The sequence below is a fragment of the Drosophila yakuba genome, chromosome 3L (assembly GCF_016746365.2).
Source record: "Drosophila yakuba strain Tai18E2 chromosome 3L, Prin_Dyak_Tai18E2_2.1, whole genome shotgun sequence".
In the NCBI taxonomy this organism is placed as follows: domain Eukaryota; kingdom Metazoa; phylum Arthropoda; class Insecta; order Diptera; family Drosophilidae; genus Drosophila; species Drosophila yakuba.
In genome coordinates, this window is record NC_052529.2 from 15,090,175 (window position 1) to 15,107,000 (window position 16,826).

The 16,826-nt window shown below is 40.6% G+C and overlaps 1 protein-coding gene across 3 annotated transcripts in view; it reads left to right on the forward strand.

The window, feature by feature from the left end:
- The window catches only part of LOC6534141 (echinoderm microtubule-associated protein-like CG42247), a 42,057-nt gene that overhangs the window by 9,744 nt on the left and 15,487 nt on the right, over positions 1-16,826 (forward strand). Inside the window, exon 1 of one of the 3 annotated variants that reach the window (XM_039373991.2) lies at positions 4,751-4,772. The exons of 1 other annotated variant lie outside the window; for it this stretch is intronic. Coding sequence is in view for 1 of the 2 variants with exons in the window: in XM_039373992.1 (XP_039229926.1) it covers positions 15,684-15,752 (69 nt within the window). In the remaining variant the exon portion in view is untranslated. Of the gene's footprint in view, positions 1-4,750; positions 4,773-15,302; positions 15,753-16,826 lie in introns of those variants that run through there. One more of the 3 variants, XM_039373992.1, reaches the window with a different exon arrangement.

Consider the following 16,826-nt stretch of genomic DNA (forward strand, 5'->3'; position numbering starts at 1 on the left):
GCCGTGTTGCATGCGCATTGGCTTGGAAAATGTGACCCAGACCGCCATTGTTGTTGGGCCTCCTGTAGTTTTCCTTCGGGCAGGACTAACAATTAGGAGCATCCAGATGCCACGACGCAATTGGGGCTGGGATTTCGTAAGGGCATTAATAAAGCACTTTAATAAATTAGTCCAACCGAAGCACTTAAGCGTCTTATCAAATCAGAGCAGTTGCATGCCGTGGCTTAACGCACACATTTGCATGAGTGCGGTGCATAAATATGTGAATATTCATATATATATATACATATATGTTTACCCGATCCTCATTGTGGTTGACATTTAAATGGCTCATTGTTGTAGTTTGCGGCCATTGCAATTGCACTAGCAATTTGGATGGAGAATGGTGGGCGGGTCGGCTGCGACCGCATGTGCGAGTTCATATGAAAATATGTAGGTGTTGAAATCGAAAAACAGCTCCGGACAATAATAACAATTATTGAAAACAATGAAACACAAATGAAAAACAATATTACCAGCCGGCCATCCTGCTGCCCGCAAATATCCGTGCTCATAAACGGCTTACAATGGGTTAATTTCGTCATTGAGTTATTAAATGTGACTGCCGGGTGACTATTCAAAAAAGAAGGGAATTTCTCAAATAAAATAAAAGTGAAATAGTCGTATGGTATTCCTAACCATTTTTATTGGATTAAACGTTATGTTTTATTTCATTCGGAGCATTTCAACTATTTCGTGCAATTGTACTGACCACCAAAATAATAACAAACAAATACGTATTTTTATGAGCTTATTTTGAAAAGGCAGATTTAACTCATTACTATCCATACAGCACATATGCATGTACATACAGATTGTTTCTACACACTCTGAAAATATAATTCCATAGCTTTATTACTGGCCATTTCCCTCATTGTCCCACAATCAGGCATTAAGCCACCCACACACTGGCAATAAAAGGACATGCCGTGAGCTCTTGTCCTGCCACTCGCCCACAAGCAGAAAGGACATGCTACAGAGGACCAATACAGCGGCCAGGGCTGCATTTTTCCGTATAAACATGACAATTTAAAACGCATTACAGTGCGGCAATTAATTAAACTGTCATTGGTTTGCAAGATTCTGAATCGTTTCGCCGCGCCACAGAGTCAAAATAAATTGTATACAAAAAGCGCGCACAGGCGAACACAAGAACACAAATATTGCATTAAAAGCCAGGGGGAATGGAGAAAGGTTCGCCGGGTTGACTGGCAACAGTAAAGCATTGCGTAAATTTATTGAATTGTAAAAAGAACATATATCAGCGTTTTTAATTGCAACGCCAGCAACAACAAGGAGACGGCGTGTTGAATAAATAGCCGTGGACAGTTTAAACTGTTGAAACTGGAAGGATTCGGAGTGCCAGTAACGGAGGAGAAACTATAAAAGTTTATCGAGTGAGCTACATAAAAAGGGTTGAACTCATTTTCCAGCCCTTTTACAAGGGGGGCATTAGAATTGGATATTTAAATCAACGCAGATACTCGCTCTTTTCCTCATTTTTTATTGAAACGGCCGCAAGTGTAATCCACTTTAAGGGGTCCATAAATGGTAAACGACTGTTGTTTTGTTTTCAATGAGCTGTAATAATTTCACTCGTTTTTACTACTTCCCGTGTCCATAAAACAAAATTAAAATATATTAACTTAATCAAAGGAGGAGCGAGTCGCAGAAGTTTTTGGCTGCTCGGAAGCCAATTTATGCTGGTCCTAAGCACAAGTTGCCAAGACCCAAGCCGCAAACTCCGAGAAAAACTTAGACCAGAGCCAAATGACAGTAATTAGAATTTGTTGGGATTTTTTTTCGGTTATTTGGCTATTTGTTTATTCGCTCTACGTTTGGCAACACGGACGCGGCAGTTGCCAAAAAAGCAAGTGGCCAACTGGCAGCAACTGTAATAAATGACAACAAATTCCCCACAGCCAGAGTTTAGACGACTTCTAAACGGTTTCTTACCGAAAGGCGGCGGAATAAATAAATTATTTACACTCGTACACCCACATCTTTTAGAAAATTCGTGGGCTTACGAATGCAGTCCACTGGATATAATATTTTCATAATTCTGCGACTGACGTCACTCGACTTTAAACTATGCAAAACAACTCAATCCACCGGACCGTGGTGCTGTAAAGCACTCGACAAACATTCCTGTCGCCCTCAAAGCGCACAGAGCAATAAAACACAGGCCTCCAGAAAGGGGCTTTTTGTGGGTGGTGGGGGGTGGTGCTGGAAAAGCTGGAAAAGCGGCTGGAGAATGTCTTCAAGTCGAATTGATGGCGCTGACTACGAAATCGACTTGTGTGTGCCATATTGCGAGTGAGTGTGTACTGGTGTTGTCTGTCCGTTGTGTTCCGCTAATGGTGAAAGTTGTCAAGCGGCTCAAGTGGTAAAGTGGAAGTACCAGGCTAGTGGTAACGGGGTTGCGGGTTGAGGGGCAAACTTCCGTTGTTTTTCCCTCAGGCAACAACTTTCACTTGAGAGAACTGGCCGCTGCACAAGGGAACTAAATTGTAGTGAGTCCGATAAAAAGCAGACCAATTCACTATTACGCGGCAACTTTTTATAGCATACTTCTTGGGGCAGTCAAAAACTGGCTCAAAAACGATGCTTCTTTAAAATGATAAACATATCATAAATAAGAAGAGACTTTTTTGTAATTATATCCAATTATGAGTTTATTAACTGCTATAATTACATTAAAGGTTATCAAGATTATTTTGAAGCAAAGCCAATACGTTCAATTTTTGTAATGTCATAATTAATCTCTTTTTCATTAGCTTTTTTTTTATAGAACAACAAATTGAATGTTTTTTAAAAACTTAATTTACAGCATGTGATTTATTAAAATTACAAGCATTAAATAATCTATTAGTGGCTGCAGTATTTTCAAATTTAATTTAACCCACTTATTTAAAAGTAATTAAACAGAATAACAATAGTTAGATAAAACTCAACATTTCAAACTAAATTTAAAGTGTAATGCTCCAAGTTTTTAATGAAATAACTCTATGTAAATTATTATACTATCATATAAAAACAAGCATAGTGCGGGGTTTTGCATAATCGTTGTTCTTATCCATCCATTATTTCCGAATGAAAACTTTCTCGTTTTCCTGAGAGTGAACTGCACTATTTTCCACCTTCGCTTAAATAAGCAAAAAGCGTTTTCCACCCATTGTGTGTGGCACACGTCGTCAAACATATTGAAAACTTTTTAGAATTTGCAAACAGTTGTCCCGCGGTGCCAACCACAGTGTGTTCCCTTCGATGCACTGAAATCAATTTACAGGAATTTTCGAATTTTACTTTATAAGATATTTTTCTCGAAATAGAAAATGGGTTAAAATTTTTCTTTGTCTAGGAGTATTGTTACTCGAAGGCAGTGTGTTGAACTATAACGTACCCTTCATAAGGTGTAACATAAGAATATGTTGTTTGGAATACCCGTTGAAAAGTTAGACAAGCATTAGCTCGAAAATAAATTCATGGAATATTTCTCCCAGTGTAAGAAGAAGAAGTAGCTAGGCGAAGAGGACGAGCCCGCTGGTCACGTCCTCGTCGTTGATGTCGTCTGAAACTTATGAGTTTTGAAATGAAAACTGGTACAAACGGAAATGCAATTGAAACGTCGCCATTGTTGTGGCCCTGTTGTTGCTGTTCTGGTTGTTGTTGTTGTAACTGTTTGTTGGTGTTCCAGGCAATGGTGTTGTTGTTGTTGTTGCTGTTGTCGTTGTTGATGGCCTGACAAGTTGAGAGAGTGTAAGTGAGTCTTTGTGGAAAGCGCCTGTGTGAGTGAGTGACGGTCGTATGAAGTTTTTGCGCTAAGCTATTTGGAAATGCCATTAGACCATGTCACACATACAGGCGCAGTGTGACAAGACGCTGCTGCTTCTTCGTCTACGTCAGCCATCTCCTTGCCACTTTCCGTACCTTACCCTCCCCCCCTGCCCGATTTTCCGTCCCTTTCCCTGGATTTTCCGACCCCCTCGGCTTATGTTTATGTATGCGGTGCAATATTTTGCGTCATATTGTTTGCTGTGGCCTGCGGTTTTGGAAAACGCGCCTGACCAAACTTTTCAGCACGACTGTAGGCACAGTTTGGTGTCTAGCAGCGACTAATGCGGTTACATGGAAAACTCTGCGGCCGAAGGACCTCTTTTCAAAGGACTCTGCCCACGCGCTCGAAGTCGTTCAGCCAACGATTTAATTTCCGAAAATATTTCCTTGACTCGGCGGCTGACGCAGTTGTGCAAATTCATATTTAACATTTGTTGTGCAAGTGACATTAATTATATCAACTGTGATAAATGCTTTTTTATACGGACGTATTATTCAAATTGCGGCCGAAAATAAATATAGCATAAATAAGCGGCGAAAAAACCTTGGCGCATAAATCAAGGCGCAAATTGTCACGTGCTCTAAATTCATTTGTTTCCAAATCCGAGTCAAGGCGTGTGGCAGTATAGCCAAAAAAAAAAAAAAAGAAACACTGTCCAAAACTAGGCTAAGTAGTTCGAGTGAGAGTGTGTGCGTATACGGCGCCTGCCTTTGTATGCGTGTGCGTGTTGGTGTAATTGGCATTGTAAGTGTAATCGCAATCAACATCGATGTACGCCGAATCGACCACAACGGAGATGACCGCTTATCCGCAGAGGGAGCCGCCGGAGAAGGCGACTCTACGTGATTTCTGGGCCAAGGAGTCGGCTGTGAATGCATTCCTGCAGACCTCACATGTAAATATACACTTCGAATCACTTGCCTCGCATATCGATTGTTGATCGAGTGGCAATCTTTGGGAGTGGGCATGCTATTATACTGCGTAATCAAAAGTGTCAACATTTTCTCTTGGCTTCCCCAAAAGCAATCTAAAACCGAATGGCGTACACGCAATGCAGCCAGTACACCAATCAGCAAAGTAGAGAAACTATGAAGCTGAGACAATGAAAGTACTTTCTAGTATGCTATATATTGATTTTTGACGCTTTTTGCAACCTCAATTGATAAATCATGTGTGTTATATATTATTTATTGCATGAAGAAATAGTTAAAAAAATTCTAGTACTTGTTAGCATATTAAAACGAAATTTCTTTATATTATAGCAACCATTCAATAGATTATAATGCAATTCATAGTATTTATCCTGAATATTAATTTCCTCATAACCGCACCGACTTTATTATCTATTATAATTAAAAACAATTTTAATGTGTCAATTTATGAATACATCAAAAGTATATTTCGGCTTGCAGTCGCCTTGGGTCCATGAAATATAAGGGCTGGCCACAAAACGCTGTTGACAAGTGCCTGCGAAACGATTGCAAATTTCTTGGCATAGCTTCTGTCATGGTGTCTCTGCTGTGGCACTTCTCTTGCATTTTAAGTGCACTGATTAAGTGCATAAGTGATTTAAATGCTGGGGGAATTTTCATCTAAAGTCATAAATTGAATATGTTTCAACTTTCGGCTTTGCCGAGTTGCCGGGATTCAGTTACACTTCGAATGGAGCGGGCCCGTTTGCCTTTGTTGCCCAGCTGGGCGTGGCTGGAATTGCTTAAAATTTTGCTGGCGCACTCAAAAAGTTTTTAGTTATAATTTATCAGATTTTCGAGCTCAGACATTTTACAACAATTATGCATAGTTATGCGCATTGCCACAGATAGTTTCCTTTTCCCATTTCGATTGCACGTGTGTGCGTGTGGTTGTGTGCGTATACGTAATATCTGAAGAGATGAAGAGAAGGCCATCACAGTTCACAGTTCACAGTTTCACAGATTCTGTGTGCACTTGCCATCAACTGACAGCATTTTAGTTTGACGATTGCGCAAATGACTCTGTGGCATATAAATGAATTCAAGAAATCCGCATTTTTATGCTCTGTGAATTGACAAGTTCCGCTTACATCATGCGCCAGGTGATCCATTCCCGTGAGCAACAGGAGACCTCTGTACGGTTCGGTTAACAAATTTGCATTTACAACTTTTGCACAGCTAATAAAAATTTCATATTCATCTTATGCCCAAGCCGAAAGCTGACAATGAAACTGAAGCCGAAAAGAGGCGAAACGGAAGCGGATACGGAACGGGGAAAGCGGAAGTCAAATAATTCCGACACGTATGTCCACGCCACTTTGAAGGAGTGGAGCGCATACAAAACGAAAGAAAGAAATATGACTCCGTACGGAATATTTATGCGAGAACTCCTCCACACACACACACACACACACTCATACGCCCTCGTATGCCACACAGATACACAGCTACGCACACTGTGACACAATTCCAAGGCAAAATATTCGAAACTTTGCATATGCATGATGGCGGCGGGTGGAGCGGAGTAGCAAAGGATCGGTGCCATAGTGTGGCGCATTACATTTGTAAAATCTGGCACACGAATGCAATAAATCACAACACAGCACAAAATACCCCACCAATACCACCGCAACATCAGACACACACACACACAGATACGCATGCATACAATGGCATTATTATTAGTAATGCAGCCCGCTCTCAGAACCTAAGAACTCGGGGAAATTATTAGGGTCACATGTGTAAAAGGATATTTCCTTATTAACTCAAACACACGCTGGCATTAAATGAAATATGCTGCTGGCATTTTGCCCGGCACAAAATTATTATTATGGCGTCTAATAATGAGGCAAAAAGTGTCAAATTTGCATGCAAAATATGTCTAGATGGCATTTACCATATTCCATCTCTGTATATTATTTTCGATGCCATGCAATTGCTCCAAATTAATTGCATGGCATGTGGTGTTGCAAAAATGGCACGCCAAACGAAGCGAAGCACCCAAAATGCACAAGGACAAACGGTCCTTGAACAGTAATGATTGCTGTTGAGTGAAAGTGCTAAACGGAAAATTTAAAGATTGCTTAAAAGGAGTTTAAAAGTGCATAACAATTTATGTATTTTTAGAGGGTAATTTTTGAGGAATTATTGGTTTAAGGTTATGAAGAGCTGTTGAGTAAAATGTAATTATTAAGTTATTCAAGCAATAATTATATCTATACAAAAAAAGAACAAATATTGAATATAAGTATTTCGAACTTATTAGTTTTGATTTATTTACAACCATTATTATATAAATCATGTATATGTACGGAGTAGGCCGATTCAACGCACTTCTTTAATTAGAGGACTTCTGTGAAGGTTTTTCAGTAATTTCACTTGGAATGTCCGATTTCTAAAGCTCTAATTTGTAGATGCGGTTGCACCCGTTCATGCTAATCTAACATGACTGTCTGCACTTCACACTCAGTCCAATTCCTGATTCCAAACACGAGCAGTCAGGGCAAACTCTTTGGGCTGGCACATAAAACTCAAACTAAGTAGGGTATAAATATTTGCAATGCAAAATGCTGACTCGACCTAAACGAATGAGATGGGCTGAATGCGTAAGAAGAAGTCGGAAGGACGAAGGACCCCTGAGAGTTGTGAAATCTGGTGGGTGGATGGCTGGATGCGAGGGTAGCAATAGGCACTAGTGAGGGTATCTGGCACTGCACACTCGTGGAGGGCAGATGCAACAGGGAACTGCCACTCACACATACACACGCACCGCAGACAGATACACGCGCACGCACACTATGACAATGGCATAATATATTGGTGTCTAAAGCAGACAGGACGAAATGGCCGACTTGAGCAGAAGTGGGAGTGGTGTGGCGAGCCAACTTGGCAGCACTTTCCAGATGCGTTGCACTGCAAAAAATTCTACGGTGAAATACAAATCATGAAAAAACGTTCTCAGCTAGTTGTTACTAACTAATTTGATATTTCTTTTGAAATACCTTCTTAACCTTCTAGCTGCTATGGTTCCTAAAATCTCAACGTTTATAAGAACAGACTATTAACAATTGAATTGCAGTGCATGTAATTATTTACAGACACACCAGTTTGTCGCAGCAATTCTCACTGTGTACTCTTCGCAGTTCGAGTTACACTTACCATACGTGTTACTGTACGGGTGAGTCGTGTAAAATGGGAAATGCGAGATGGAAAGGCGGTATGTGTTAGCTGCCCCCGTTAGTTGCTAGTTGCATGTTGAAATGTCGTCTGTCAGACATGATGAAAATAATGGAGCAGAAAATGTCACTGGCTATGCTAAGGACACATGTGATATGCATGTGGGTGTGGGAGGACCAAACCCTGCATTGAAATAAGCCAACCCCACCCACCCACACAGCCTCACCATATCTGCGACCATGTCCAATCCGCCCACTTATCCACCCACCAAACACCAAGCACCAAGCACCCACTAGCCCAAAAGCCCACCCATCACCTTCACTATGGGAAAACGTCAAGGCTGGCCGTTGCTTTTGGCATGATGATTTACTAAGGCTGACATTCCAGCGCGTTTCGGTAGCGCTCATTAACGTCTCCCGCTCTCCGGCACGCAAATGCAATTACGGATACCATACCATACCGTATACACACCTCACCTAAGCCACCCAGCCCACACCCACACCGCCCACTCATTCCCGCCCACTTGGCAACACCACAATAGAAAATATATATTCAACGTTCATCAACAATTTGTCAGCGAGTGGCAACAGAAAAGAAACATTTTCTTGTATTGTAAGTCGAAGCAATTTGCATAACGTTTAACGGTCTGCGGAAAAATAACAAAATATGCCAAGCAAGTAATTAAATTCAAATCAGTTTTGTGCTCCTGTGCAAAGGTATTTCCATCGGGATACTCCCCCTTCTCCTGCGCCCCCGAAAGCCGCATTAAGTGGGCGTGGTCGGAGGTGGAAAAACCGCTGCGTTGTCCAGATGATTGAAAAATTTATGGGTTGCAGTCTGGCAAGTGACATTTATATTAATTTATTGACAGTGCGTGACTTCGGTGGCGAAGGACACACATGTCTCAGGATATTGAATATTTATCTGATAGCATAAGAAAAGCCACTCCCTTCTTCTTGTACTTGCAGAGAAAGTAACAGTGGAATCAATTATGCATGCTTGCTACTCGAAAGTTTCTAATAACTTTTTATAATTCTAAATTAAAATTTAAAATCATGAAACTAGTTTTAACATGTTAAAAGCCACTTAGTTTGTTTGGTAAGAATTTGATGAACATTTTTTTTTGAGTACTTGGTAATACTGTTGCATACTCAAGCCAAATAGAATTTATGGTCAATATATAACTTATATTTTTAGATATTGCAAACAAATGTCACATGGTTAGTATACTTGTAGTATACAAATTTATATAATTCATATATTTGGTGCTGTGTAAGCACACAAACTACATCCTTGAAAGGTTATTGCCTTCCGCCAAGGGGATTGTAAATTAAAGTCGAAAAAGGGGTCGGCAAACCTTGGCAAAAACTGCTACCAAAGCACGTGCCATAATCATTAACAAAAACTTGTCAAATGCAATAAATCTTTATGCATTTTTTTTGTCCAACTAAAGTTGACCTCCAGCGAGAGGTTAGGGACAAGCCAAGCCGAACCAAACGAAACCAAACCAAAAAGAAGTCTAAGCCGAGCTGAGCTGACGTGGCCATTAATAAACCGCGCACATGTAGGAAATAATTAAAATTATACCACTCCCCTTCCCCTTTGCAGACGCACAAGCAAACATTTTATAAATCATAAAAAATTATGTATTATATGCGTGTGTGCTGGGAGCAAATGAAAAAATATAAAAAAAGCCCGGGAACGTACAAAAGGGGTTACCGAACAATGGCGGGAAGAAATTTCTTCCTTCTTGAAAACGGATGGGGGCTTTAAGCAGGAGGCTCGTTTCATGCATGGGAATAATTAAGCTATAAACCTCGACCTCTTTTCCTCAGGCTCGGGCCGCTTCACTTGTGAGCTTGAAATATTTACACCTAAAACAAATAATAAATGCCTAACAAATTATTTATGCACGAATACTCACTCGTCGCTGAAAATGGCGACGATAAGTCAGCCCCGGCTGGCCAACTTCCGCTGGAGAAGAATGGGAATGGGGCGGAAAACCTATATAAACCCATATACATCATGACCTAACCTTGTCCATAATGTTTACTAATAATAATCCGCCCGTGGCAGCCGAGGAATCCGAACGAGAAAACACAATAAAAATAATAAGGACTTGTAGGAGTCGATGGCAGCTAAAAAATTCCAGCCAAGCAAGCAGTAGAATGCCAGGCCAAACTATTTAAATCAAAAACTTCTCAACGTCCAGCATCGGAAAAAGAGCAGTGGAATTTCCACAGAGCGAGGGAAAAGCCAAGGAAAATATATGTATGTATGTCAGTACATATATATCTACTTTGGTGAAAAAATTATGCAAAAGGCAAAGGAAACAAAGGCAAAGGAAAATGCGCGATGGCAGGGCGGCGCTAAAAGGAAATTGCGAGTATTATTACGACTTTTATTAATTTTACCGTCCACCAACCCGAAACCACCGCCATGGCACACTTTGTACCATTTTGCGTTTAGCGTTGTTGGCCAAGTTCGGTTTTGGCCAACTTTAGTTTCGGCCGTGTCCAGTTCAAGTTCCTCACTAAACAACTTTGCACGCATCGCATCGAATCGGCCAACTTTCGCGGACAGTATTTTTTGTCGTGCGCGTTTCCTCGGAGAACGGAGACCTCGAGAAGGATTTTCCTTTCGCTGATTTATGTATGAGCGGCGGGGAAAACTTTAAATTGTGTGCAGTGTGGCAGTAATCATTCTTGCGACGTCCAAAAATCGGTAAACTTTTATTAACAACTTGAGCCCCGAAATGCAGGCGGAGTTTGAGGTGTAGATAGTGGTGGATCCTAGTGCAGTGCAGACATGGCCGCAACAATGGAAATTGAAAACATGGCCCCCAGTGGTGTGGACCCACTCGCAATTCCCAACAAACACAGAAAGCGTACTTACGGGAAAATTCGGGCTGGGAAAAAATGCATGCGATGTCATCGCATGGCCAAAATGTGAATTATTCTGGCCGTTCTTGTGGCTTTTATGAAAATATTTCGAATTTCCATAAACTGAACAGAACGGCAATGAAAATGGCAGCTACGCATTTGCGTGGTAATACCACCGCTTTCAAACTACAGTGAAGCCAAGCAAACATGGAAAATAAATAATTAAGTTTAAATAACTAACCAAATTTTAGACAAGTTTTAGTTGTATTTTGCTTATTATGTTTTCTAAATAATACAATTTTGATTATCAAATAATAAACCCATTTTCCAAAGGTTTTATTATTAGAAGCTAGAGGCTCCTGAAAATAAGAAAAATTAAAGATTTTTTTTCAATTAATAAACCTAATCAAAATATATAAACAATTAAAACCTCAGATTATAAAAGTTATATATAGCTAATGCCCCGCAATCTTAACAATCGTATGTCTGCAATAATTTTTCTATTTTGCCGATTGTACTGAGAACTCACAAAAGTTGAAAAGGTTGTTTACCTGACCTTGCACCACTGTTCACGGGAATCAAACTTCACCGCAAATGTTCACCTCTATAGCACCGTCCGCAAATATGGCAGTCGTTAAACTTGAACAAACTTTTCCCACTGTGGCCACAAGTCAAATAGAGTGAGCAATCGAGTTTCCACTTAAAAGTTGTGTGCGCAGTCAATCACATTTGTGCCACTGTCCAAACAATCACTGAATAACCGTCACACAATGGCTGTAAATTGCAGTTTCATATGCCACCGATCCCACTATCCCGCCATCCCATCAACCGAACTTGTATCTATGTATCTATCAATTTCGGCGAGTTTTCATTTTCATTTTCGGTTCATTGTCCACGTTGAACACGCTTTTGTTATTGTTTTATGCCAGAGAATGGCCATCAAATGTATCTGTACGAGTATCTAAGTCCCTGTGTCTGCGTGTCTGTGTTTATCCGTTCGGAGCACAACAGTAACAGAATGTCCTGTGGATGGGTGGCTTGGGTTGTATTTATTTTCATAGCCATGTTTGTGACACAATTGATTGGAAAAACATAAACATTGGATCGCAGTGAGGGTGTGTCTGTGTGCGTTTTAAGTGTGTGTGTGAGCGTCTCTAATACGTGTCCAAGTTGAGTTGATTGTCATGTCAAATTTGCGGTGCGAGGGGGAGGGGGCTAGATTAGAAAATTCTATTTATATCAAGTGCGTTGGCAACAGGAGCAGCTCATTCTCACCTGCCGTGTGGCAATTGATGACTGCCGGCTGGCAAGTGGAGCAAAATCAATTTAATTCAATTAAAGTCAAAGCAAACCAACAGAACTAAGACGATTTATTTCGACACGCTCCGAGAAACGAAAGGCAACAAGCACAAATGGCCAAAAAGGTCGAGCTAACAAAATTAATCTTGACGCTAACCTTCAAGATAAATGAGAGGTAAACTGAGCTGGCATTAAAGACTGAGTTTATGCTATGAATTTTGAAATATAAATGGTAAATGAAGAATAAACATGCTGTACCGATATATTTAGCAATGCGTGAATTTTAAGCTGCTTTAAAAATGTGAAAACTAGCCATGTAGCTAAGATAGTATTCAAATAATGCTAGTCATGCAAATTATTAGCAAAATTGAATTGTTAGTGGATTACAAAGAGAGTAAATAAAATTCAAGTTATTGCTTCCAGTCCCTCTGTTATTAAATTAATATGTTTCATATATTAAATATGATTAATTTACAAAGTAAGCGATAGCACACTACTTACTGCTTTCACGAATTTGGTTTCGCATAAACACTTTGTAGCAAGCAACAGCGTGGCAACATCCATACGCCCTGTGGGCCATCCCTATAAGTAGGCAACACATAATTGCGGTGTCGCATATTCAGCATTTTGCGAGCCGAGCTTCCGAGTTTTTCGCCAAAACTTGTTTGAACAACCGCATTAAATGCCGGGCCAAGTGACAATGCCAGACAAACACCCACAAAGCAAACAAAAGAGCATAAAATTATTAATGAGCAGCCCGAAATCAGAAACCCCAAACCCATTTTTGTCCGATTCATTTGTGCAGCTGTCGTGGCCGCAAACAAATATGGCAACGAATCTGACCGCAGGCAGAAATCGCAATCGCAATATGCAAGCTAATAACCAGGATTTTTTCTCCTGGTGCATGCTAATTATTTTCATAATTTCCCAACTGAAAACCGAGCGACTGAGCCAAGCAATGGGCAATAACTGGCCACTGAAGGATAGCCATGTATTTCATGCATTTTCATTCACTAGCCAAACGAAGAGAGGAAAACGTTAGGCAAAAATTGAAAAAGGCTGCGTAGACGTAGACGAAGTATTAGCCGTAGGCCACCATATCAAAGGCAAATACTGGTGCAATCGGAGCACCATATAAGAAAATAGAGAGAGAGGAAAGTGTGAGTGTTAGAGAGCTGGCGCGTGCTTCTTGCTAGCTAGGGAAATTCAAATACAACCGACATGGTAATAAATATCCATATAAGCCACTTCAAAGTGAAAAGCAATAAGCTAAACTACCACATCAAGTTGCCCAAGAACGGACCTCAATTTACCCCCTGCCTTTCCCCATCCGCACCTGCCGCAAAACTATACATCAACATAAATCCAAAAGCAGGCCAACACCAATACCGATAGCACCACCAAACCCAATACAAACAGAAATCCTAGCAAACACCAATGCGAATGCGAATACGAGTGTGAATGTGAATGTGAGTGCCGGAGGCGAAGAGCGAAAGTGGCCGTCTCAGAGGGCAAAGGCAGAGGAAAAAGAACACAAAACAGTGGAAAACAAAGCAAATGCGAGGAAAAGCGGGGAAAACCCAAGCACGCTCCACTTCTGCCTCTTCTACCAGAGCGCTTTCCTTTGAGACTCCTTCGCCAGTGAAAGTTATACGGCTCTTTTGGCACGCACACAAACACTCCGCAAGGGATATTTTTGTAGATGTGGGCATGCATACTTCATTTCGTGATTTATCCAGCCAAGTTGACCGATTTTCTGAACTATCACCAGATCGAATTGGAGAAGATTTGTTTATTTGGGGTTACTGGTGATTAGTTTCGGCTTATACGCCCACGAATATTGTTCAATCGAATTCGGGATACGTATCAAGATAACAACTCTTTCTTATAAGTCAGCCACTAAAGTATTATATTCAAATAGAAGTATAAATATATTTAATTATTATTAAAGAAAATGAAAAGAAAAATTAAAAACACGTTATAAAGTTATTAAAATCAAAATAATTACACTTTTAAATAACTAACCAATTTTAAACTAATATTATTTATAATACTGATCCTGTTGGAAGAAGAACTTTCAACAACAGATGACTAGTAGTCCAGAAATGAATACAACATTGCACAAGCCAATTTTATAATTATTATTCATACATAATAATAAATCAAATTTTAAAATTAGTTTTGTTGAATTAAACAGAGAACTTTGGAGAAAACTGTGTGCAAAATGAATTAATTAGTTATGAGATAGCACTCACAAGTGCTGTGCATGACTATTAAGACAACTGTCTGCACAAGTAGGCTGTTCAACTTAAGTGCACACGAACTAGTTCCTCAAGTGCGATAATCCGCCACATCTCTGCTCGACAAGGTGAGGATGCCTACTCCATCGATGCACATCCAATATGGGCCTGGCTATAACTCGTGTATTGCCCCACGGCCTAAGCGTTGGCCAATAGCTCATGCAGCAAATGTTTCTCTTAAGGCAAACAAATCAGCTGTACACAGACGGGAACAGGACTCGCTGGCAAACACAAATACCACGCCAGATGCATCTGTGTCTGTGTGTGTTTATGTGTGTGCATTCCGTGGGATTTTTGGCGCGCAATTTCAGTGACGCCTTGTTGATTCACAACAGCAGCGCCCCCATGCGGCGAGTGGCGGTAGCAGCGGCACACATACACTGTGGCAAAATTGGGGTGGCAAGGGAGGGCAGGCTTAGAAGGGCGATGGCGGCTAATGGCCGCGAAGTTTTCGAGATTGACGGCCCTGATTTGGCCAAACAATAAATAAATACAACTATACAAGAAATATGAGCACAGGTGGGCACTAGCATGTGTGAGTGAGTGAGTGAGTGAGTGTGACGAGTGCGCTGAGTACGCTGAGTACACTTCATGCCCGAATGCGCCAAAAGTGGAAACTCAGGTGCTGAGTTGCCAATTTGAATATTCTTTATGTACACGCTATATAGTAGAAGTTTTATGGCTGTGTGCGTGGTCACTCCGCCGACTGAGGACAGCGTAACGTATACGCCACGTATACGCGACGTATAACGTATACGTACCGTTGCCGCCGCCTTTCATTTTTAGTTTATTCTTTCATTCAGTTGCTCAGCGAACGCCAACGAAACCAAAACGAAATGTGAACCCGGTGCAGCCAATAATTATAGCCATAGAATCTCCATCTCTCGCCGCAGAGCTCCGCATAAATCAACCTTAGCGAATTAACTAATTTAAAGTGCAATTAAATGTAAATGATTTCAATTAACTCATTTGCGCGCAGAAAATTACATTTATTTTGCACTCGCCGCTTTTTCTACGACTATACGTTACTTGCGCGGACTTAATGCTGTGCGGCGGATAAAACTGCAACTGAATTAAAAGTGCCTCGAACACTCTACAAACACACGCACACCCACGCGCACACGGGAATAGGAAAACGGGAAACGAGAACGGGAACGGGAAAGAAACTTTCGCTTAAATGTACATCGACGAGGATAGCGAGGAAAGTTCGCCCTTTGTGATGCTCACATCCCCCACGAAGTCTTGGGTCAGTTCAGTCCGCACAATGTACACAAAGAGACCGGACTCTGTAGTCCCGTAGTCCAGATCAGAGTACAGAGTCCGGTGTCCGGCACATCACACATCTCCGGGCTCCCAGTGCCCCACACACACACACACACACACACACATCTCTTAATTTCACATTTCATTTTTTTGCCTTCGAGAGAGAAATTGAGGAGCAGGACAGTGGTTGGGTGGCTGAAAAAGTTGGCAAAAAGTTTAAATGACTTTTGTTGTTTTTCTAAGTGTTTTTTAATGGTCTACGTGTGCTGGCCGCTGCCCATCGTTGATGTATGCTCAATTTTAAATATTTCCCTTAGCCTTCGGCATGCCGCTTGACTGCAGACACTGAGATACGAATATTCACGAATAAATAGCCACTGAAATTTACTTCCGTTAAATAAGTTCTGATATAGTCATAATTAACCTGGAACGGCCATTATTATAATTAAAACTTTTAATTCAATTAAATCTCGTTTTAACCGAAGTCCATTAGAGCTCAGCTTAAAAGCCTTTCGATTTGCATTTCTGTATTGTTCGTTGGATTATAAGCTTCTTTAGATCATCCTGATCATGAAAACGCTGTCGAAAGCTGATTACATTGACATTTAAATCCATATTTGTTGATATTTTTATGCTGTTTGCTATGCCACATTTCGTTGTATATTTTTTCGCGGTGCACAGTTGTGTGTACGACATGTGGCATGTGCCGTGTCAGCGCAAATTTATGCTATGCCCAAAAAGTTCACACAACGTTGAGTAGATGATATTTACATTAGCCACTAACTTGCTCTAAACTGCTGATTAAGTGAAATGCGTGTGTGCCAGGGAGTTCTGTATGAAATTGCAAACATAACTTAAACAAATGGATATAAAATAAGTGAGAGAAGAGAAAGGTGGCCATCAAATATTGTTATTTGATGGAATAGCCAAAACTTATACATAATTCCGCAAGTTTAATAAATATACATATGTAGCTGGCAGTCAAGTCAACATTTATTTATTACGACCTCATAAATTGCAAACGTATTAATATAAAGCCTCATTCATCACTCTCGCT